At 36.0% G+C, this 22,870-nt stretch overlaps 2 protein-coding genes across 2 annotated transcripts in view; one reads left to right on the top strand and one right to left on the bottom strand.

The window, feature by feature from the left end:
* Positions 1–22,870, top strand: part of EYS (eyes shut homolog) — a 1,513,100-nt gene that overhangs the window by 1,068,773 nt on the left and 421,457 nt on the right. Inside the window, exon 28 of the mRNA XM_072832461.1 lies at positions 21,988–22,217. Within this exon, the coding sequence (XP_072688562.1) occupies positions 21,988–22,217 (230 nt within the window). The remainder of the gene's footprint in view (positions 1–21,987; positions 22,218–22,870) is intronic.
* On the bottom strand, positions 5,897–6,735 carry LOC140636297 (proline-rich protein 3-like). The gene is made up of 2 exons (XM_072831584.1): positions 6,630–6,735; positions 5,897–6,383 (listed from the first exon to the last, which is right to left on the bottom strand). Exons 1-2 carry the CDS (start codon positions 6,733–6,735, stop codon positions 5,992–5,994), a joined length of 498 nt encoding a protein of 165 aa, XP_072687685.1. The 3' UTR covers positions 5,897–5,991.

Consider the following 22,870-nt stretch of genomic DNA (forward strand, 5'->3'; position numbering starts at 1 on the left):
GTAACAATGAGCATAATTTCAAATTCTGTATGTAGATATGTATGTAAACTTTTAGATTGAGAATATAAAGGTTATATTCACGATAGCTATTTTTGGACTATGCTGTTTATAGTAAGTGATCCTCAAAATTTGATATGATAAAAATTTAAAGAATATCCACTATAGAATCAATACCCTTTATAGTTACACATAGGAATGTGTAAAATATGAATTTCTGTTTATATGGGAGGCGAATGAGCTTTCCTTGCTATGTATATTAGAGTTCTCCAGAGAAACAGAAGCAACAGGAGATATACATACACACACAAAAACACACACACACACATACATACATACACACACAGATATCATATATATACACACACATATATATGTATGATATATAAAAGGAGGAATATTATGGAAATTGGTTCAAGCCATTATGGATGATACGATATGAACAATCGTGCTGTCAGCAAGCTGGAGAACCAGGAAAACCAATAGGATAATTCAGTTCATGTCCCAAGGCCTGAGAAATGGTGGGCTGCTGGTTTAAGTCCAGGAGTCTGAAGACCTAAGAACCTGGACCTCCAATGTCTGAGAGGAGGAGAAGATGGATATGCCAGCTCAAGAAGGAGAATTCCCTCTTTTTCTCTTTTTGTTTGACTAGGGCCCCCAAAAGATTGGATGACATCAGCTACATTGGTGAAGGTAGATCTTCTTTACTCATTATACTGATTCAAATGCTATTGTCTTCTGTAAAAATCTTGTCATAGTCCATACAGGCTGTTACAAAAAACTACCACAGACCAGGTAGCTTATGAGCAACAGACATTTATTTCTCATAATTCTGGTGGTTAGGAAGTTCACAATCATGAAACTGGAGGATTTGGTGTTTGGTTAGTGAAATATTCTTGGTTCAGGATGGCGGTCTTTTAACTGTGTCATCATATGATGGAAGGAGCTAGGGAGCTCTATTGGGTCTCTTTGGTAAGGGCACTAAGCCCATTCATGAGGGCTCTACCCTCATGTCCTAATTACCTCTCAAGGGCCCTTTTTCCTAATCTCACCACTTTGGGGTTAACATTTCAACATGTGAATTTTGGGGGAAAACAAACATTCAGACCATAGTATGGTGGTAGTCTAGATACTACCACCATATGTACATACAAACATATGTAAACTACTTTTTACTCTCACACTTGGCTATTCAAGTGATACTATTAACTCTTAAAATAGATGAGACAATGTTCTCTGAGGTGAAACAGTTGAATTAAAACAGCAATAACTTATCTTTACTATATAAATTGTTAATTTAATTCAATTAGAAACAAATCAAAATGTCATAAGTAATTTTTAAAAGGCACAGGTAAAAGGAATACGGTATAATATTCATTTTCTTCACTAAACAATTTGCTAAGTAACTCATATATACAATGGATTTTTCTTATTTGTTTAGTAGAAATATTAACTAAAAATAAAATAAAAAGAGAAAACTAGACAGAAGGAAAAAAGATGATACTAATAGACTGGATAGGCATCATTTCACTTGAGGAAGTTTCTAGTGAGAATTTGAACATCTAATCATTTCAGAAACTCCTTTTTCTTCCTCTAAGTTTTAGGGTTTAGCAAGAGTAGGTCTCACTTTTTCTCTTAACTTCTACACCTCCTACTCACAATATAGTCCATGACTGGCTGGTTTTTGCTTCAGCCACCTCTATTGAAGTTGCTGTCATCATGGTCAAAAGTGATGGCTTAAATGCTAAAAATGAGTGGATGTGTTTCAAACCTCAGTTCCTCCCATCTCTCCATAACATTTCACATTCCTTTATCTTCCTAAATACTTTCTGCTTGATTTTCCATGTAATCGTCTCCAAGTTTTACTCTAGCTTTTTTATTCTTTGTTTTCTGTCTTGGTCAAGTCATCATTTACATTAGCTTCCCCTTAAATCTAACAGTCTCCAGCTCTGTTACTTTTTACTCCCTATATATATTTTCATACATTCTCATATCTCCAATCAGTTCTGCAAGGTCACTTCTTCAAAGGCAGTGTATTGACAGATGTTTCGGTCAGGATCTAAACAGTTACAATAGCACAGCACATTACAACAATTCAAGCAGGCTTTATTTACTAGGTGGCAATAATTCAGGGGTTAGTGGAGTGTGGTGGAACCATAGAGACAGTATAGAAACCCCAGGCAAGAACTGACAAGCTGTTACTACCCCTGGGCCCAAAGGGACAGGGAAGGGGAAGATATGTGGGAGCAGTGACTTCAATCAAAGGGTTCAGCCAGCTTGACATGACCTCTGCTAGGGATAAATATTACCCTAACCTCCTGCTTCCCTCCAAACACTGGCTAGGGTTTCCTGTTGGGCCAAAGAAATAAAAAACCATAAAGAATAGAAGCCCCATCTATGTAGTCAGATGGGGCAGTTTCCTGTACATAAATCATAGTAGAACAAGCTGGAGAATGACTCTAGAAAAGCAAACTGGGGTGTCTGGTATAGTGATAGAGACTGAACACAGTATGTGCCTTTTTTTCTGTATTGCTACATTTTAACTATACAGACATCAAAGACTGTTTTCCAAACTAACACCTGTGAAATGTCATAAATCTTTGTAAATAATGGCTTAGTATAATATTTTTTAAATAATGAGAAAACAGGCACAGTGGCCTCCTGGGAGAAAACTGTGGTAAGTCACTAATTTCTAAAATCTGGCTTTCTTGTACCAGATTCCCTAGAGAACAGAATCTGAATTAAAAGTTTACATTGAGTATAGTATACAGAATGAGAGGAAAGGGGAAATGAAGCAGAGAAGAATGAGGATAAATGGGAATGGGACCAAAATATATAATAGTCTCAGCTCAGCCATGTGAGATGTCTTACAAATGACTCATACAGAACATAATAACAACAGTCTTTGGGGGAGAGAGATGAATGTACTCACTGACCCCTTCTCTGCCTTTTACTCCTGTTGGGTAAAGTTCATCCCCTTGGGATTACTCCCCTGAATTTACAAGTTGCCTTCATGTCTACTCCATTTAGACTGGGAAGAAGCCCAGATGGTTCTGAGCTCTTTTGCAGTGGTCCCTCTGGCATACATGGTGTCATGTGAGGGATCATTCAGTGCAGACCATAGTGGTCAGAAATCCTAAGGAAACACTTAAGACTGAAATTATCTGTAGTGATGGTTGTGGCATCAGCAGTGGCGTAAAACCCTATCATATCACAATACAATAAATAAGACAAGACTTTGCTAGCTGCTCTCATAAGAAAGCCAATGTGTAGAATATAATGTCTACTGATTACTTATAAAGCAAATGTGACTTTCAAGCCCTTAACATTTATATGTAAGGATATCATTTCACTTAGCATAAAATCTGCTGAAACCTACAACATAGTTTCTTAAGAATTTCTGCAATGTGCAATTAAAGGCTGAGAAGAGTAAACAAATACAGATAATCTGCCTTATTCCAGTAGCAGAGTGCTAAGAAAATTTCATTGAAATAATGTTTTATCTTAAGCCACATAATTATTAATTATTAATTAAACTATTTAAATGATACATTCATTGATTTTGAGGAATATTGATATTCTTGGAAACCCCTTTACCTTATGGATTTCAATGCTTCTTGATGTATAGTTAAAGGCATTGACTTACAGAATAAAGTCCAGGCTTCCCAACATAATATGTAATTGTCTTTCTGATCAAGACCCTACACATTTGTTCACCTGTTTCACAAACACTGAACGTCATCACTATTCAGAGCGCTGGGATACATTGAGGAGGGAAGAAATTTATAAAATCCCTGAGCTTACAATTTAGATTCTGAGGTGGGGGAAGTATACAAATAAATAAGCTCTTACTGTATAATGAGCTTGGACTTCTGATGAGGTATAGGGGGATAAATTTATGAGATATATGTCTAAAATGGACTTGAGTGTCAGGCAAGATTTTCCAGAAGAACCATATTCTAAGTTAAGAATTGAAGTATAAACTGGGAAAGTAGAACAAAGCACAAGAGAACAAATTGAAAGCTGAGAGATTCCTCAGGAGGCAGAACCAGTTTGCCAATGGCTTTGAAAGCTGTGGTAATCACATTAAAGTTGGTACTGAGAGCAACAGGGAGCCTCTGAATGTGCTAAGGGGAGTAATGTGATCGGTTCACATTTTAACATGATTACTCTCATTGCATTGTGGTGAATAAATTGACAGGATCAAGACTGAAGGCAAGGAAGCCAAATGGATTGTTTTTGTAGTCACCTAGGCAAGAAGTGTTGATAGTAAAAAGAGGACTTAGGCTAGAGGTACATACTGATGAATAGATCCTGGTATGGCATATATGTGTGGCCTGAGGAAAAGGGTGTGAGAAGGATTATGGTCAAGTTTCTAATTTGACTTTGGGCCCTATGGGAGAGCTAGAAAGAAGAGGTTTGGGGGAAAGAGAGGGGAGGAGCCCAGGTACCTGTAAGATATCCACAAGGAGTTGCAGACCTGCATGTAAGGCTTTAATCTGAAGCTCTTCAGAGAAATTGGGACTTATCAACACCTGTTAAATCATCTGTTGAAAAGCTAGCACTTAAAAATATTCCAACTCTAATCCCATAACAGTTTATATTGACTTCCACATCCATTCTCTATAATCCTAAAATTTTCCAACTATACCAACAATGGAAACATTTCACACTTTTCTACGTGCTGTTTCTTTAGTATGCTGTTTGGAAATCTCTTCTCTGTACTTCAGAATTTAGATCAATTGACCTCTCTGGGAAGCCTTCTCAAGTTCTTTTTTGTTTGTTTGTTTTTGTTTTTGTTTTCACTGCATTTATTACTAATATAAAAAATGTTAAAAAGAAAAAAAATTCATTCTCAGTTCTCCAACGGCTCTCATCCTTCCCTCTTGCCCGCACAACTCCTGACCCATTTCCTCAGGGCCAGTGCAAAACCGAACCTGTTCATTGCCGTTTTCACAGAAAACAACCAGTGCCAGGATGTAGGGAAGAAGGTTAGACGAGGGCAACAGTACCGTCCAGGTTCCACCCAAGGGTAGGCCAGGTGGAGATTCACAGAATTCAGACGAAAGGGCTGGTGGCCTCACAATGACGTACTCTAACTAAAGTGGGCTGGAGAGGAGATAGGATAGCCCGTAAGAGGCTTTAGAGGACATCTCATGGGCTTGTGTCAAACCCAAAAAAACTGACACCAGGAGAATAGGGAGACCAGGGAGGCAGTCTTGCAGAAAGTTTCACAATTCTCCCGTGTTGGGAGGTGTGGAAAATCTAGAGGGCATCAAGAGCCTCACTCATTTTGGCAGAAAAACTTACTCTAGTGTTGGGAAGTCACAATGATGCCACGGACACTGAGAAAGGCTATGTACGAGGGGATGCACAGTTTCACAAAGCACAGTGATCACAGACGAGTGGTGGGGATCATGCTACTGACGCAGGATCTACAAAATCCAAAAGCAGGGAGAGTGGCCTTTCAGGGAATAACTCTGCACCAGTCATCCGTACTTGACCCCAGGTCAACCTGGTGAGTTTCACAGAGCAACTGGCAACTTTGGGGGTAGGGTTCGTCACATAAAAAGGACTTAAAACAAGCAGCTAGAAGAAGGGAATGGCAGGAAACTGCTCCAGGGCTCTTAGGAATCGAGGGCAGTGCCGAGGGCTGGGTGGACAGATAGATGCACAAGAAACAACACCAAAGAGGTTTCCTGTTCAGCAGTCAATCGGCGAAGGGGAAGAGGATCCAGGAGGCAGTTGAAGAGAGCAAAGGTGGGGTCCTGAAGGCGAGTCTCTGGAGGCTGAATCGGAAGAAAGCCCACATGCTGGGCACCAGTGATGAAACAAAACTCTGGACCCCAAATGGGGGAGGTGAGAGATGGGGTGGGTGTCACTGACTGATGGTGGTGGGTGGAACAGCCTCACAGTAGCCATCACAGGGCCACAGGGAAATATATGGCCGCTAGGTCAGAGGGCTCCTTCCAGCCTGGATGGGAAGGCACAGTCTCACAGAGGAGGTCCACTGACGCCTGGGTGGTAGAAGGCACAGAGGTCCTCATATCGACAGTGGCCCTTTTTGGCAAAGTGTCGGCAGACGGGGCGGTTGGATTTGTCTTCCATAACTTGGGGGCCATTCTTGGGCGGGCAGGTATTTTTGATAAGAGACCAACTTTTGAGCCTTCGGGGATTGCTCTTTTGAAATCCTCCTCTGGAAGGACCCCCATGGCCTGGTCCAGGAAAAGGAGGTTCAGTATTGGCCCCCCACCAGCCACGACTATATGGGCCGCACCTGGGGCCCAGGCCTCCCCGGATTGGGCCTCTGCCCCTGGGAGGAGGTGGGAGGCTCAGCAGTGGTAGAATCATTGGTCCCCTTGATCCTGGAGGACCTCTGTGAAGAGAGTCTGCATTCTTTTCTGTCTGGCTCCTTTCGCTCAACACCGTGTTTGTGAGATTCATCCAGGTTGCCTGTAGCAGGAGTTCGTTCATTTTCATTGCAGCGTAGTACCCCATTGCATGCACACACAACAACTTATTTATCCATTCTACTGATGGTGGACATGTGGGTGGATTCCAGTTTGGGGCTGACTTGGGATCACCAGGCTTTCCATTGGCCATGGGGGGAGGGCCCAGAAGGCTAGGTGGTCCGATGGGACTCCCATCCTCCTCGTCTCCAGTCTCCCCCCGCTCTGGCAGCGGGGGCTGTTGTGGTGGCGGCGGCTGCTGCTGATTCTGCTTCTTTCGTTTGGGCATCGTGGTTGCGGCAATCACCTTCTTAAGTTCTTGATATGGTCTTCATTTCTTCCTTCTCTGTGTTGTCATAGCACCTTTTTCCATTTCAACCTTGTCCTGATTTACTTTATTTGGCTTTCATTCCGACCCACTTCACCAAAGCTTTTTGACTAGAAAAGAAGTAACAACTATGATAAATTTCTCTATAATTTTTCTTGCATTGTGCCTCAGTGTTGGTGCCACATTGTTCTCCTTCAGAGTGAATCCTCCTTGGCATTCCTGAGATATTTTAACACACTCAGTTAAATAAGATTGACTGTCTAGATGTCAGATCCAACCCTGGTATATTATTGGTTATTAACCACTGCTATACAATAATTCTTGAAGGCCCATTTATTCTTACCTTAAGTAGTCCTGGTAATTCTCTGAAATATGATGTTAAAATTCATAAAGACTGTGGAGTTGAGCCACTGAAAAAGTGATTAAACATATCTACCTTTCCTGAGATAAGCTGAAAGATTATAAATGTTTTTAGGCATCACATTTGAATGTGTAAGAAGTGATGGTGCATAGACTCTCTCTATTGTCTTAAGGATATTGCCGATTAAAGCCAATTGCCTAACTTCCCGAAGACAAGCCATTAATAGATGTCCATATCAGACAAGGTTAAATCCATTGCTTCACTAAGATAATATTGAATGTTTAAGAACAACATGAGATAAACAGTACTGCTTTAATATCCGTGAGTATCTAATGCTTCAGCACCTTTTGATTTACTTTTTTATTTTCTTAGAGGTCGCCTACTGTATTTTTGAAAAAGATTGGTCTACAAACTAACTTAACATTCTTTTCTATTCCAAGGTTTATGTAAAGAAAAAAGTAGTACAGAAAACATTTCTAAAATTAATGAAAGAAAGAACTCTATTTGGATCTTCCTTAGAATTTAAATGGAAATTGATATAGAGTGCTGAGTGTCTGAGCTTATTCTCTGTAATACATTAGAACTTTAAGTAATGATTTTACACTTGGATTCGAGTTTAATTTTTTGTGTGCCTACTTTAACATTCCCAAACTAATTTATCAGGTTCTTCACAGTAATGGGAAACCAATGACTACCTTTTAATGTAAGCTGTCATGTTTTGAAAGTAAAAGTATTGTGTCTAATATCTTTCTTTAGTCTTTTGAATTTTGAAATGAACATTTTTTCTATCATTGCTTTAGCTATTTGTGGCTTTATTGTATTAGGCCTAGTATGTTAAAATAAACCTCTTAAAACATTCCCCTTATATAATACTATATGGGTATCTCTTTAGAGAAATGATTATATCCCCTTGGCTGCATTGCCTGCAGTTCTGCTAGCTGTCTACCAGTGAATGAGGATATCAAGGGTTGTGTTTTGTGACCCAGCTGAGCAAGAATGTAATGAAATTGATCACCATTTATTTGTAAAATATGTATTTTACTGACTTCTCATGCATTGTGGTGATATAAGTTCTTGTGCTCAAGTTTCTTCTCCCAAATTGCCAAAGAAGTATTTTTTAAGTAAAAAAAAAAAAAAAAAAAAAAAAAATCAGTTCTGGAGAAACGAGATAAGTACTACTAGGAATTTATGTAAGATACCATTGCATTAGATCAAGATTGAGGTAATTTGTGCCCAGCATGGAATGTATATCTTTGATATCACCCAGTGATATCAGTGAGAGTGAAGACATTTGTTCTAGGTCCTCCTGTCTGTTAGTCTGTCTGTCTCTCTCACTCTCTGTCTGCCTAAACCCTGCCTTGATCTCCTGCATGGCTCCCAAATCTGAGATTCACTTATGCTTTTTTACCTTTCTCCCTAAACTACCTATTCTCTGCTTCACTTCCAGACCTACTCTCCATCTTTTTCCACCCTTCTTGGTACTCTGGAAAGCTGACATGTATGGGTTGCAATTACCCACAGCCCTTTCGCTTCTGACTTTCAGCTGTGCTTGGCCAGAGAGAAGGCAGGACATTGAAGGAATAGAAAGAAGAAGAGATCACATTCTCTATTCTCTATTATCGCAGCTGGATATAAATTTGGGGTGGCTATATTCCTTTCTTCAAGACCACAGCTCTTATCAAGTGGCCCTTCTTCTATACTTACATCTTTGTCCACAATGCAGAAAGTACTTCATTTGCTTGCCCATTCAGGTTCAATGACAGTAACAGATTCTATTCCCGAGACACTTCTCAGTCACTTGTTGATTCTCTTAAGCTTTTCCAACTTGAATATAGTCTCTTAATTAAACTCAGATGATACTCTTTCTGAGTTTGCATCGTTTTCTGACAGGCCCTGACTAATGCACACCTCACGTATGAAAATTATCACAAAGTCCTTTTGAAAATCAAATGTGACTTTGTTAAATTAACATTTGTTAGTAGAGCGCTACATGTTAAATGTGATTCAACAAAAGACCGCAACGGAGTTGAAATAGACAAGTTTATTATTTATAGGTCCTGGAGGAAGTACACAGCATGCCTTGAGGAGCCACACAGGAAGTCAAGGCAGGGAGTAGGCAGAGAAAGAGAGAGAGAAAGAGAGGACCTAGAGAAAATATCTGTATTAGGGTCTGTGGTGGGTGCTTTGGGGTTCCTGGGCCAAAGCCAGATTAGTCAGTTCAAACCAAAAGGAACAGGATTTTGGTAAGTGCCATGGGGATCTTATCCAAGTGGCACACAGGAAGTCATTGGGAGGTGGGAGAGACTGCTTTTCACAAACGCAGTTGGGAAATAATATTAAGAACTTACGTTTACTTTTGATTCTACCAGCTATAATCCAGGGTATGCACTCATGGGAAGGGCTAATGTCGTTCAGGGACCTCATGGGCTGCTTGACCTCAAAATGGATGCCAAGACAGCAATATAATAGAATAACTAAACTCTCAACAACAAATTTCTCTCAAATGCTTTCACTTCTCTATATCCCCAATAACATTCTCTTAGTTCAGGCTCCAATCTGATATTTTTGTTCCTGCAATATTTGAATTACTTCCAGCTACTTCTCCCTCACAAGCTATTCTTTGTATGAAAATCAGAATGGTAGAATTGGTAATTCTACCAATAAGCAGGATGATTGATTTCCTGCTTAAAACCTACATGTCTCCACATTGCCTTTAAATATGGTCACCAAATCTTCCCATGATCCAGCCTCAGCCTGTCTCCCAAGACTCACCTATTGGTATGTACACACACACACACACACACACACACACACACACACTATAGCCTTCTCCATGCCAAACCATTTCCAATTCTCCTCACATGTTCTCTCTTTCTTTTGAGTCTTTGGACATGCAACATCTTTTGACAGGGTTCCTCCCCTCCCCACATCATACACTTATTTGTCCACCTTTCTTCTCTAGCCAGCTTCTTCTGGTCTTTTAAGACTCAGCCATAACCTCTTGAAGAAGTCTTCTATATAATTTTTGCTCTATTCTCTTATCCTAGCATCTATCCGCAATTCTGTCATTAGTATATCCATCCATCCCCTCTAGTCCCCTGCCAGGAATATAAAAATTCTGAAAAGCTTTAATTCAGGGTTCAAACTATATGGGTTCAAATTGATTTACACCATATATTTGCCTTATGACATTGAGCAAGTTTATCAGATGTATACCTCTATTTTCTCATCTGTAAGTTTAGGAAAATAAAAATAGTCATGGTTTTATATTATTGTGAGAATTAAATTATGTTAGTACATTTGAGACATTTAGAGTAGTGCTCAGTTTACAGTTGGCACTCCGTGCATTATGCAGTCTTGCAATTGCCTATTTTTTTTTTCTCAACCCACAAAACAGAAGCTCATAAATAGGAGGGCCTAGGTTCTACTGCTCAGAATATTGTCTTGATTAGTGAGTTTTGGTGCATGGAGAGACATCCATAAGTCCTTTTATTTTAATTTAGTTTTGTTTTTTTGAGAAAAAGAGTACGAGCAAAAGAGAGGGGCAAAGGGAGAGGAGAGAGAGATTCTTAAGCAGCCTCTACAAACCAGCACAGAACCTGATGCAGAGCTCGATCTAACAACCTTGAGATCAAGACTTGAACCAAACTCGAGAGTTGGATGCTTAACCAACTGAGCCATCCAGGCAGCCCTCCATAAGTCCTTTTAAGTTGAATAAATAAGTGAATGAATGATGTGCAATGAATTCTAGATTGATTGACATGTCCTTTCTCTTGAACCATTTTTGTTTTTCAAATTCTGGCTGGTAATGTCTGGATCTAGATTCCTTAAAAGAATCATTTCTGTGAAATACTCTGGAGCTCATATGAACATCAGAAAGTTCCTCTCTCCTTGTAAGACTGGAAAACAGATTTGCATTTATTTTTGCCAGTACACAAATTCTTATGACTAGAGCTAAGTATGTGATTTTAATCATGACACCTTGATTGTTAATTTGTCTGTCTCTAATTTGGATACACTTTCCAGGTAATAAGTAATCATACTTTTTTAATCCTGGCTGATATTTTGGAATAGTCTTCTTTCCTGGAAGTTTTCATGCCAATTTGGAAGTATTCCAGAGTAGTATCTCTCCATAAACGAAATGTAATTATTATAATACATGTTTACATTTGACATAAAACACTTATTAAATATGTTCCATATTTATGTTTATTATCCATAGCAGAAAGGTACTCAAACTTCAATGATTTCTAAATCTAAATATAACCAAAAGTTTCAAAAATGCTGTTTTTATATCATTTAAAATTTAATTTGATCTCAAAAATCTAAATAATATAAGGATTAGATTGTGAATTAGTAGATTTCTTTAAGGATCCATGATATAGAGTTTAATTTCCCTAAGTATCCATTCGATTTCATATTTTAAAATGATTTGTTTCTTTGTATGACACACCTCAAAATATATCTATGGTTTAGAAAATTTATAAAGTTGAAAAATACATCCTTAGCAATTACTATATGTCAGAACTATTGAATTACTGATTACCTAAGTAAGTAAATAAATGAAGTTGCTTTAAGGTTTTAAGTCCTAAAAAGAGAGATAATCATAGAATAACAATTAAGTATTCTATATATATATATACAAAATAATATTAAGCACTTTCTAAAACTTGCAAGCTGTACACCCATATCTAAGTCCATTCCCATTTATAATGTATGGAAAACTATAAAAACAAAGATATATACACACATACACATTCACATGCTACATTCATATATATTACTTTTGAAAAAATAAAGTGTTCTTTTAATAGGCATGTATTTTGAGAAGTTTCTGGGAGATTAAAGAAAAAAATGATGACTTCCATTTTGAGTAATGTAGCTGCTGAAAAAACATTCCAACTATAAGACAGACATAAAATACAGGCTAAAGTAGAGAAAAAGTTTTTAATTATTAAAATACCAAAACAGAGAGAAAAATCCCTGATGATGAACTTTTTAAAGGTATCCAAGGAAGACAAGTTTCCTACATTAGAAGGATAATTACATGTAATGAATTAATTTTCAACAGGAACAATAGAAGAAGGAAAATGGAAAACATGCAAAATGCTCAGAAAAAAAGAGGAAGTCTTATTTGAAAAGACATAAAGTAGGACAAAATCTGTCATATATAAATATCTCCTAAAAATTAAAGTAAAAAAAATAACCCAATTGAAAAGGTGAGAAAAGTATATATTCTAGTGATTTAACATAGATAAAGTATAAAAGACAAATGCTAAATTTAAAATTATAATTTGGGGGATCCCTGGGTGGATCAGCAGTTTAGCGCCTGCCTTTGGCCCAGGGCGTGATCCTGGATCTCAGGATCGAGTCCCACATCAGGTACCCCGCATGGAGCCTGCTTCTCCCTCCTCCTGTGTCTCTGCCTCTCTCTCTCTCTCTCTCTCTCTATGTCTATCATAAATAAATAAATAAATCTTTTAAAAAATAAATAAATAAAATTATAATTCAAAATAGATATAAAACAGTGAGATTATAATTTTTATAATGTTTATTCATAAGATACATAACCAACTAAATGAATATGATATTCAATTTTGGTGAGGCATTAGAGAAATTAGTAACCAAGAACAATCGGAGGAGCTTACTTTTCTACAGTCTTTTATGGACTGTATAGTAAAATACAAATTTAGGAGGTGCCTGAGTAGCTCAATTCGTTAAGCGTCTGCTTTTGGCTCACGTCATGATCTCAAGGTCCTGGGATTGAGCCCCATGTCAGGCTCTCTGCTCAGCAGGGAGTCTGATTCTCTCTCTGCCCTTCCTCCTGTTTGTGCTCTGTCTCTCTATAATATAAATAAATAAATAAATAAATAAATAAATAAATAAATAAATAAAATATATTTTTAAAATTATAAGAAAAAAATAAAATACAAATTTGGCATACTTATTTCACCCAATGAGTTTTACCTCTAGGTAGTTATTCTTCAGATATATTCATAGATATTTATACAGTGAATTTGCTGTCATACTTATAATTTGAAAAATTATATTGAAAATATATGAATAAATTTATATCAGTAGGTAAATGATTAAATACTTTGTGATACATTTATATATGTTTTAAAGATTTTATTTATTTATTCATGAGAGGCACAGAGAGTGAGAGAGTGAGAGAGAGGCAGAGACACAGGCAGAGGGAGAAGCAGGCTCCATGCAGGGAGCCTGACATGGGACTCGATACCGGGTCTCCAGGATCATACCCTGGGCTGAAGGTGGCGCTAAACCGCTGAGCCACCCGGGCTGCCCTTTGTAATACATTTATACTAAGAACTTACCTTATTAAAATTTCTGAGCTTTATTTTACATGTAATGACCATAAACTATCCCCAAGATATTTTGTGAGGGGAAAAGCATGCAAATTCCCTTTTGCTTTAGTTCCATTAAATGATAGTATTTATAGCATGATTTCCATGACAGAGGCTGGCTGGATTCACCAAATTAATTTTCCTACCTTCCTCAGCACAATGCTAAATTACTTCCCATCCTTTTTTGCAATGAATTTGGGCACGTGACTAAGTTTTGGCCAATGAAATGGAATGGAGTAAGATTTTCCATGCTCCATCTTTCCTCCATTTCTTACCTTGTTAGTTATTCAGATATGTGCATGTGGACACACAAGGTAACCTCAGAAACCACATGGTGAGAACGGTGAAGACTATGTCACCTGAGACTCTGAAAGTCACTGAATGACTACAGGAAACAATTTTCCTTTCCACCTATGGTGACTGAACTTTATATGAACAAGAAGTAAGCTTTTGTGTTGCTAAGCTACTGAGATTTCAAGGTATATCTACTACAGAAGCTAGCATTTTCCTTTTTAATTCAAATTCACTTGTTTAAAAACTGATAAAGAAAATTAAATTATATGTCCGTATAATCTAGATATATATTTGCACAAAATGGAACATACAGTGGTTGCCTCTTATGAATGAAGTGGTATTGGGTTGGAGGAGGATATGAATAAGTACTTTCACTTTGTGTCCTTTTGTAGCATTAGAGATATTTGGTATTCTTTCTTTAGTTAGATATATGTATAATATTGATACAATTGATTATGTCTCAGAGAATCCCAAAAGAAATTTAGAGACAGTAAGTTTAGAACTTAAGTTCTTTTGTGTCTTACAGGAAGAAAGGGATATTTTAAGGTAAAAGTGCACTTTAGGGAAACCTAGCATATGAAAGGCATGCAGCATGAAATACTGAAAAAAATACACTAAGATGTAGTTAGAACATATATTGAACATATATTAAGGCACTGGAGGCAGATAAAACTGAAAAATAAGGTGGGACCAAATCACAGAATAATATATATTTTAATTGGAATAATTTTTGGCATGAGGGTAATATACTAAGAACAAGAATGGTGAGAAGGATGGATTAAAGAAAAACAAACTAAAGTCAGAGATAAACAAACATGATCATAGTAGAACTGACAGAAGATATTTTATGAGTTTTTAAAAAGAGGGGTAGAAGTTTAGAATTTCAGATGAGGAAAGGAAGAAAAGGCAAGAAATCCAGGGTTTCTGATAGTTACTGATTTGGCATATTGGCCTAAAGCATAATTTAATTCCCATCCAGCATTGGGCTCTCGAGTGGAAGATCAGGACAGCTTATGTGTTCTCTGTAATCAGAACAACCTCCACTAGGGCCGACATGGGAAAGGAGAATCAGAATCTATCAATGAGAGTACAGGTCTTCAAAATTACCCACCCTAAATACAGAGAAACAGTAGCTTGGAATGCCCTGGAGTACAAGTCCTGCCTAACACACCGCAATGCTGTGAACATCCATTACGTGAGAATGCTGTGATCTAAAGAACCTTATCAATGAATATGGAACAGCTAAAAAATACAAAATTGTGAGACTGAAAATGTATTCCTTTAGTGAGAAAAATTGTGACAATGTGAAAACAAGATCTTTTAAAATCCCACTATTATGTCAATAGTGAATTAATTCACTTGTGTTTTAAAATGTTAAATATTATTGCATTTGTTATTAGGATATGATTCTCATTTTATTGAATAACGTTATACTAAAAAAAGAAGAGTTAAACTTGGGATTATTGTTTTCAGATTGGTTCTTGTATAATTTTTTGTTTTGATATTTATTTTTATCTTGAACAGTAAATGAGAATTTTATATTGTACTAACCGTAATTTTACGTATTTCTTCTTTCGATATAATTATGTTAAATACATTTTAAATAGCAAACACTTTTTTCTGTGTTTTGCTCTCAGGAAGAATTTGCCGTGATTAATTATTTTTGAAATTATTAGATCAAACTAAAGACAATATGAATCTTAGAGCTATTAGACAATGCTGACAATTTAAATAAGTGTTTTTTTTTTTTTTAAGAGGAAGTGAGAGTTGAGGAGAGAGAGAGAGAGAGAATCTGAAGCAGGCTCCATGCCCAACTCAGACATGACAAGGGGCTTAATCTTACAACCCTGAGATAATGACTTGAGCTGAAATCAAGGGTCAGATGTTTAACCGACTGAGCCACCCAGTACCTCTTAAATAAAGTTTTGAAGCCATTTTTTTGTATGTTTAAAGTTCTATTTGATATCATTATGTTCTTATGATTTTGAGAGTTAAAGGAGAAATTACATTCTTCTCTGGGTTTATTCCTGTTTAGCCACCACTGCTAAAATATGACGAGGTGTTGTCAGTTATCCTGCATGGGAACTGAAGGCCTGAACACTAAGAAACTCCCCAGAAATAGTACAGTTGTGTGTCTTTCCATAGATGGCAGTCTTTTGAACATGTAAAGTTTTAATAAAATCTACAAAATCTACAAATAGGGAATATACTTTTTTTTTTTTTTTTTAGTTATTTATGATAGTCACAGAGAGAGAGAGAGGGAGACAGAGACACAGGCAGAGGGAGGAGCAGGCTCCATGCACCGGAGCCCAACGTGGGATTCGATCCCGGGTCTCCAGGATCGCGCCCTGGACCAAAGGCAGGCGCCAAACTGCTGCGCCACCCAGGGATCCCTAGGGAATATATTTTAAGCATGTAAATAGTCACACAACTCTAGTAACTATAAAAGAAAGGTTTAATCATTTTTCTTTTAAATACAACTTCATTTAGCATAATATGCTAAAACAAATTCAAAACATACAATTGTAAAAATTATTACTACATATGACAAAAAGCCAGTTTCTTCAATATACAAAGAACTTAAATATCCAGAAAAACGTCTACATAACTAATGAAATGTTAAAAGGATATGAACAGATAGTTCACACTTGCCAAGATAAATGGAAAATAACGCTATGAAAATAGTTGTATTATTGTAACAAATCATGACACACTGAGTGGATTTAAAAATACAAATTTATTTTCTTAACAGTTGTGGGAGTCAGATATTTTGATATTAGTGTCACTGGGCTAAAATCAAGGTGTTGGCAGGACTGTATTTTTCTGGTGGCTCGAGTTGAGAATCCAGCTTTTAGAGGCTGTCCACCCCTTGGCTGGTGACCCTGTTTCATCTTCAAAACCATCAATAGTCAGTTGAGTCTTTTTCACATCACATCATTTTAACCTGACTCTTCTTCTGCCACCAACTTATACTTTTAAGGATCACTTGTGATTACATTGGGCCCAACTGGATGCATCTAGGATAATATCTCTACTAAAACCAGCCAATTAGGGGCACCTGGGTGGCACAGTCAGTTAAACACCAACTCTTGGTTTCAGCTCAGGTCATAATTTCATTAATTTCAGGATTTTAGGATCAGGCCCTGAGTGGCCACAATCAATTCAGAATCTGCTTGGGACTCTCTCTCTCTCTCTCTCTCTGTTTCTGTCTCTCTTTCTGCCCCTCCCTGTCTCTCTCTCTCTCAAATAAATAGATAAATCTTTAAAAATTAAAACAAAACCAGCCAGTTAGCATCCTAATTCCATCTGCAATCTTATAACATACACATGTATACTTTTCAATGATTAGAATGTGGATATATTTGGGGGGAATCATTATTCTACTTACTATACTTATAAATAAAGAAATATAAATTGAAATAACATAAGTTATAGGTTTTATGTAAGTATTAAAGATTTAAAATTCAGTAATAAAACTATAGGCATAAATATAAGTTGCTACTACATGAACTATAGCAATTATGTTGAGGGAAATTTGTCAAAATCCACAAAAAATTTAAAAATACATAACACTTTTAATAATGTATGATCCAACAAGGATGTGGAGAAATTGGAACTCTAATATTTTACTAGCAGGATTGTAAAATGGTACAGCCTCTTTGGAAAATAAACTGTTGCTCAGAATGTTAAACATAAAATATATGATCCAACAATTCTACCCATAGGTATATATCCAAGAAAATTGAAAACATACATCCAGAAAAAAGCTTGAACATGAATGTTCATAGTTGCATTATTCAAAGAGACCAAAATTTAAACATGCTCAAGTGTCTATTAGCTAATGAATAAAAGAATGTGGTATATCCATATCAGTGATAAAAAGCAATGAAGTTTTATTACATGCAGAAGCAATAGTGTACCCTGAAAACATTGTGGTAAGTGAAAAAGCCAGTCATAAAGATCATGTAGTATGATTCCATTTATATGAAAAGTCCAAAACAGGCAAATGTATAAAGAATGTAGGCTGAGGGTAGGTGGTGGGAGTGACTGCTAATAAATGGGGACGGTTGCTAGCTAGATCTACTAAAATTTATTGGATATTGCACTTTAAATGGATATACTCTGTGTTTATAAACTATATCTCAATATAGCTATTAAAAAGAATGTATGACCCAGATAATAAGGAAAAAACTTGAAACAGCTTAAATATATTAATTCCAAACTGATAGAATCAATGATGTTTAACCAAACAATATAACACTACAACTTTTAAAAGGAAAATGAAGAACTACACCTACTGATAGGGCAGCCTGCTAGGAATTATTTTTAGGTGAAAAAGTAAAGAGAAGATTAGCATATTCAAGTAGGTGAAAAGATGAAGTAGAATGTAATATGTATGTTTACACTACTATTCTCAATTTTTATACATATTATTTCTACATCAAGTATGTTTTTGTCTTTTATTGCCTACATTATATTATATTTATTTTACTGCTTTAAAAAATCTAATTACAATTTTTGAAGCTTTGCTTCCCCCTACATACAGTTAAAAGCCACAAACTTAAGATTCCTCCAGCTGAGTTTCTTTCCTTTTAATAATTCATCATAATCTAAAGTTATGTTTTTCTGCTTACAAAGCAGGGCTTCCAGGGTTCATATTTGTGAGTCCATTCCTTCTTCTAAGAAATGGAAACTAGACAAATGTCTGCTGAGCAGCGATAAAGTCAGCTGACAAGCAAAATCCCTCAGGCTAAAGCAATATGAACTGCTTGCTGCTTGGCATGCAAATAATTCTGTAGACCTTTCTGGAAATGAGAGAATGGCAGGAATGAGACAAGTAGAGTGTCCTCCTTTCTTGTTCCACCTAGAGCTCCCACAATGTGATTTGCAATCACTGTTATATCAAGGTGCCTTTCTCTAAGAGTCAGGCTTGATTTTGAGTAAAATTAGCATATTATTCAATCATTAATTCATTCAGAAAAAGGTCATTAGAGATTAGAGATTACTACTTGTTTTAGCAATGACTGGTTTCATCACTATACCTTTGTCCAAAGATACCCAAGAGATAATCAAGCAGAATTTTTACACTTACTATTTTAGACAGATAGTAAATCAGTATTTACATAAGAAAGGCCATGAAGTTTTAAAATATTGTTAATTTAAAAAACAATTTTGAAAACCCTGAATTTTTATTTATTTCTAAGCTCCCATACATTCATAAGTTTATATAACTAAACTAATTACAGCTATAATGCTCCTTTTTTAAATTGCTGATCATATCAATATGACCATCATCTAACTGAGTCTAATAAATGTCCACATTTACTTGATATTTTTAACCTTTTATGTAAAATTAAGTTAAAATGTTATCAGAAGAAATGGTTTCTTTTTAAATATATAAAAAATTGAGTAAAACTTATTTTAATTTTAAAATAGGTAAGTAATGGAGCACCTGAATGGCTCTGTCAGTTAAACAAAGACAGATATCTTTGGCTCAGGTCATGATCCCTGGGGTCCTGGGATGGAGCCCCACATAAAGCTTCCTGGTCAGTGGGGAGTCTGCTTCTCCCTCTGCCCCTCCCCCCTGCTTGTGTGTGTGCTCTCTCTCTCTCTGTCCCTCTCTCTTTCTCTCAAATAAATAATCTTTAAAAAGTCAATAAAATAAGTAATGACATAATTTATAATTTAAGAAAAGAAAAATACTGAAAGTCAAGGACTATTAATATTTAATATATCAGATACAAAATTTGACCTTAATAACAGTATATCATATTAATGCTGTTTTCAAAATTTGATTTATGACACTGATGTTTTAATTGATGGATCAATTAATAATTATTATTTTTATAAAATTAGTTCTCAGCTGAAATGTGCAACATATTGACTTTTACAGGTGAGACATAGGCTCCCTTAGCAGCTACTATGGGAGAAAGAAGTGGTGACATTTAATTCAGTCTAATTTATTCCTGAAAGAGATGATTGACTGCAGTTCATGAAGTCCATAGTATGAGATAGACAAAATGGTGAAGTCATTCAGAAACAATAAAACTAAAAATTAAATTAGAATATGAAATACTGAGTAATAAATCCCATGAACTTCAAATTAGCTGTGCTTGATGGAAGTTAATTTAAAGGGACAAACTTATATTATGAGTGCAAACGGGAAGAACTATGCTAATCTAATAGAATGAAATCCGAGAAAATTGATTATAAGATTGCATCAAAAGTGTTAGAATTTATATTATTTACAAAGCTAAAGAGCTGTGTAATGGAGTTATGAAGTTGACCCCAAAGATAAAATTATTTTCACTTGCTATTATTCTTGTTAGTACTGTGGTACACTGCATGTTTACAAAAAATGTTCAAATTAGTTTATAAAATATTTCTTGGAGAGCCTATGTGGGGATAAGCATTATAGTTAGGGATAAAATGAAGAAAAGAGCAGAGATGACCTGTCCATTTTTCAGGGAGATTGCATTCAAGAAGAGAGAAGACAGTTTAGCTTAATCATAAATGTAAATATATGGCTACAACCTGTGATAAACACTATAAATAAGAATTTCAGGTTGCAGAAGGATTGCAAAAGAACTGACCTGCACATTAAAATTATTTTGGTAAAGTGTTTTCATAAATTATCTCAATTTCTTCAGCTTTTTTTTATTCCAATAAATTGATACGGGTATGTATAGGAGACACAAAAATAACTAAGTCTCTAAATATCAGTCAGAGGATATCTTCAACTGACTTCTTTTGCTATGGTTTTATCTTTATGATAATGTACAAAATAAAAATTTCTCAGATAGTTAATTTGTTGATTATTTGTATCACAGCAAGATTTTTTTACATTAAAAGGATAATTCTCTTAATGATTGTTTTAAATGAAAATTCCAAAAGCACTGCTTCCAAACAGTGTGAAACACTCAGGAATACTCTGAAGACATTAATTCAACAAATATTTCTAGAATGTTTGCTATGAATAAGGAATTCTGCCAAAATCAGGAATTTATTTATGGAGGAAAGGTAGAAAAACTGACCAGTGTTCAGCCTGGCTGAAGTAGCTCTACATAACATAAAAAATATATTCTGGGGTGCTTGTTGGCCGGGTGTCTGCCTTCAACTCAGGTCATGATCCTTAAATCCTGGGATTAAGCCCCGCATCGGGCACCCTGCTCAGCGGGGAGCCTGCTTCTCCCCCTGCTCTCTCCCCTGCTCACATTCTCTTTCTCGCTCACTCACTCTCTCTCTCTCTCAAGTAAATAAAATCTTTAAAAAACGTATTCCAAGCCAGTGGAAAATATTCTAGCACTGGTACAGACATGTGGAATTTTAGAGATGAAAGAAGTATCAATTGTATCTTGGTGAGCCAGGAGCAATGAAGAAGGCTATATGGGGGAAATAATATAGATCTTGATTTGGCACTTTAGGTGAAATTTAAATAAGAAGAGAAGAATAACAGTGCAGAGAAGTTACTTCAAACTACCAAAATTCAGGAAGTTCTCTCATTGGCTATGAGAGAAGTTAAGGTGTTTATTAGGAATCATGATAATAAAATAGGCCGGAAAGCAAAAAAGAAATTTATTATCAAGAGGCTTTGAATGTAAAAGTAAGGAACTTCATCTTAATTCAAAAGGGGTTTTTTGTTGTTGTTGTATGATTATTAAAGAAGAAAAAATAGCTGGTAGAAAATTTGTGGAAAAAATGAAGAATCACAGGCATTTGTAAGGTACTCCTTTGGTAATTTTCAGAATAATTCAAGTGAAAGCAGTTTTATCACTAACATATAACATGGCCTAATTTCTTGATCTTCAGTTCATGAGAGTTAATATACCAAAGTAGAACTATGTTTAGCCAAATTCTAATTCTTTTACATAAGAGAACTGACTCTTAGGCTTTTTGAGATTGATACATCCAGGTTTTTACTACTTAGAAGAAATTAATTTAGCTTCTCGGAACTGCATAGATTGACTACAGTTCTGTGATCCACCTAGGGTCACGTTCTATAGCTTAGACATTTTTAACATTTATAAGTCCCACAACTGAAAAACAAACATGATTATTCCATTTGCCCTCAGTTAAACCACAGATGTTTATTATTTTTATTTCATCTTATTTTAAATCAAAGTTTCTGTTATTTTGGTTTAAGTTCATGCACTTTTACTTATGTTGTGTTTTCTGCTCTTTTTATAAATCTAGATCCCAGGATTCTACTCTGTCTACACTGTCCTCTGTTGCTCCTTCTGGTGTAACAGAAGGGGTTGACTCCATTTGGACCTCCCTTGGCTCCCCTCTTGTAGCACCATCCATGTGCCAGGAAGATATGTGTCACAATGGAGGCACTTGCCATCCTGTTTTACCCTCCAGTGGTATATTCTCATACCAGTGTGACTGTCCACTACATTTTACTGGCCGTTTCTGTGAACAAGGTAATCGATCTTCATTTATTATTAAAAACTTCTCCAGAGTGTACAAAAGAATTGCAACCTTATTGTACACATTGAGAGATGCTAGCACAAACAGGAAGCATCTGTATAATTTTATTTAAAAATGAATTCTGATAGAACACTTTTGTTCAGTATTGTAGAAACAAACTTCAGATTTGTTTTTTCTCCATTAGGGTTGTCATTCAAAATATATTTTCAGTTGTCACACAGCCTAAGAGTCAAAATTGAAATATGGTGTTACTTATGTAGTTTCTTACAAAATTATGGTGTAGTCCATCCTTTGTCTCCATAGAAACAAGTAGGTTCTACTTTATACTATGTTTATTGCTTAATTATTAACCAAAACATTTTTGTATTTTATAAGCAGATCCACATATTCAAATTATTTTAGTAAGAAGAGTACATTATTTTTTGATGTTTAAAAATATGGTTTTAGTATTAATGAAGCTATTTATGAATCAAAAGAAAATTTCCCTAGTGTCAACATTTAATGGTCTCCTAAGAGTCTCTCAGTTAATTAAAGCAGTGTTGGGCGATTAGAACTAGAAATGCTCTGGCCAGATTACAAAGGTATTAGGTCATGATGCATGTCCCTACTCTACAAGCTGAAAAGTAACATTGTTTTCTATGTAAAC

The sequence above is a fragment of the Canis lupus genome, chromosome 7 (assembly GCF_048164855.1).
Source record: "Canis lupus baileyi chromosome 7, mCanLup2.hap1, whole genome shotgun sequence".
Taxonomy (NCBI): Eukaryota; Metazoa; Chordata; class Mammalia; order Carnivora; family Canidae; genus Canis; species Canis lupus.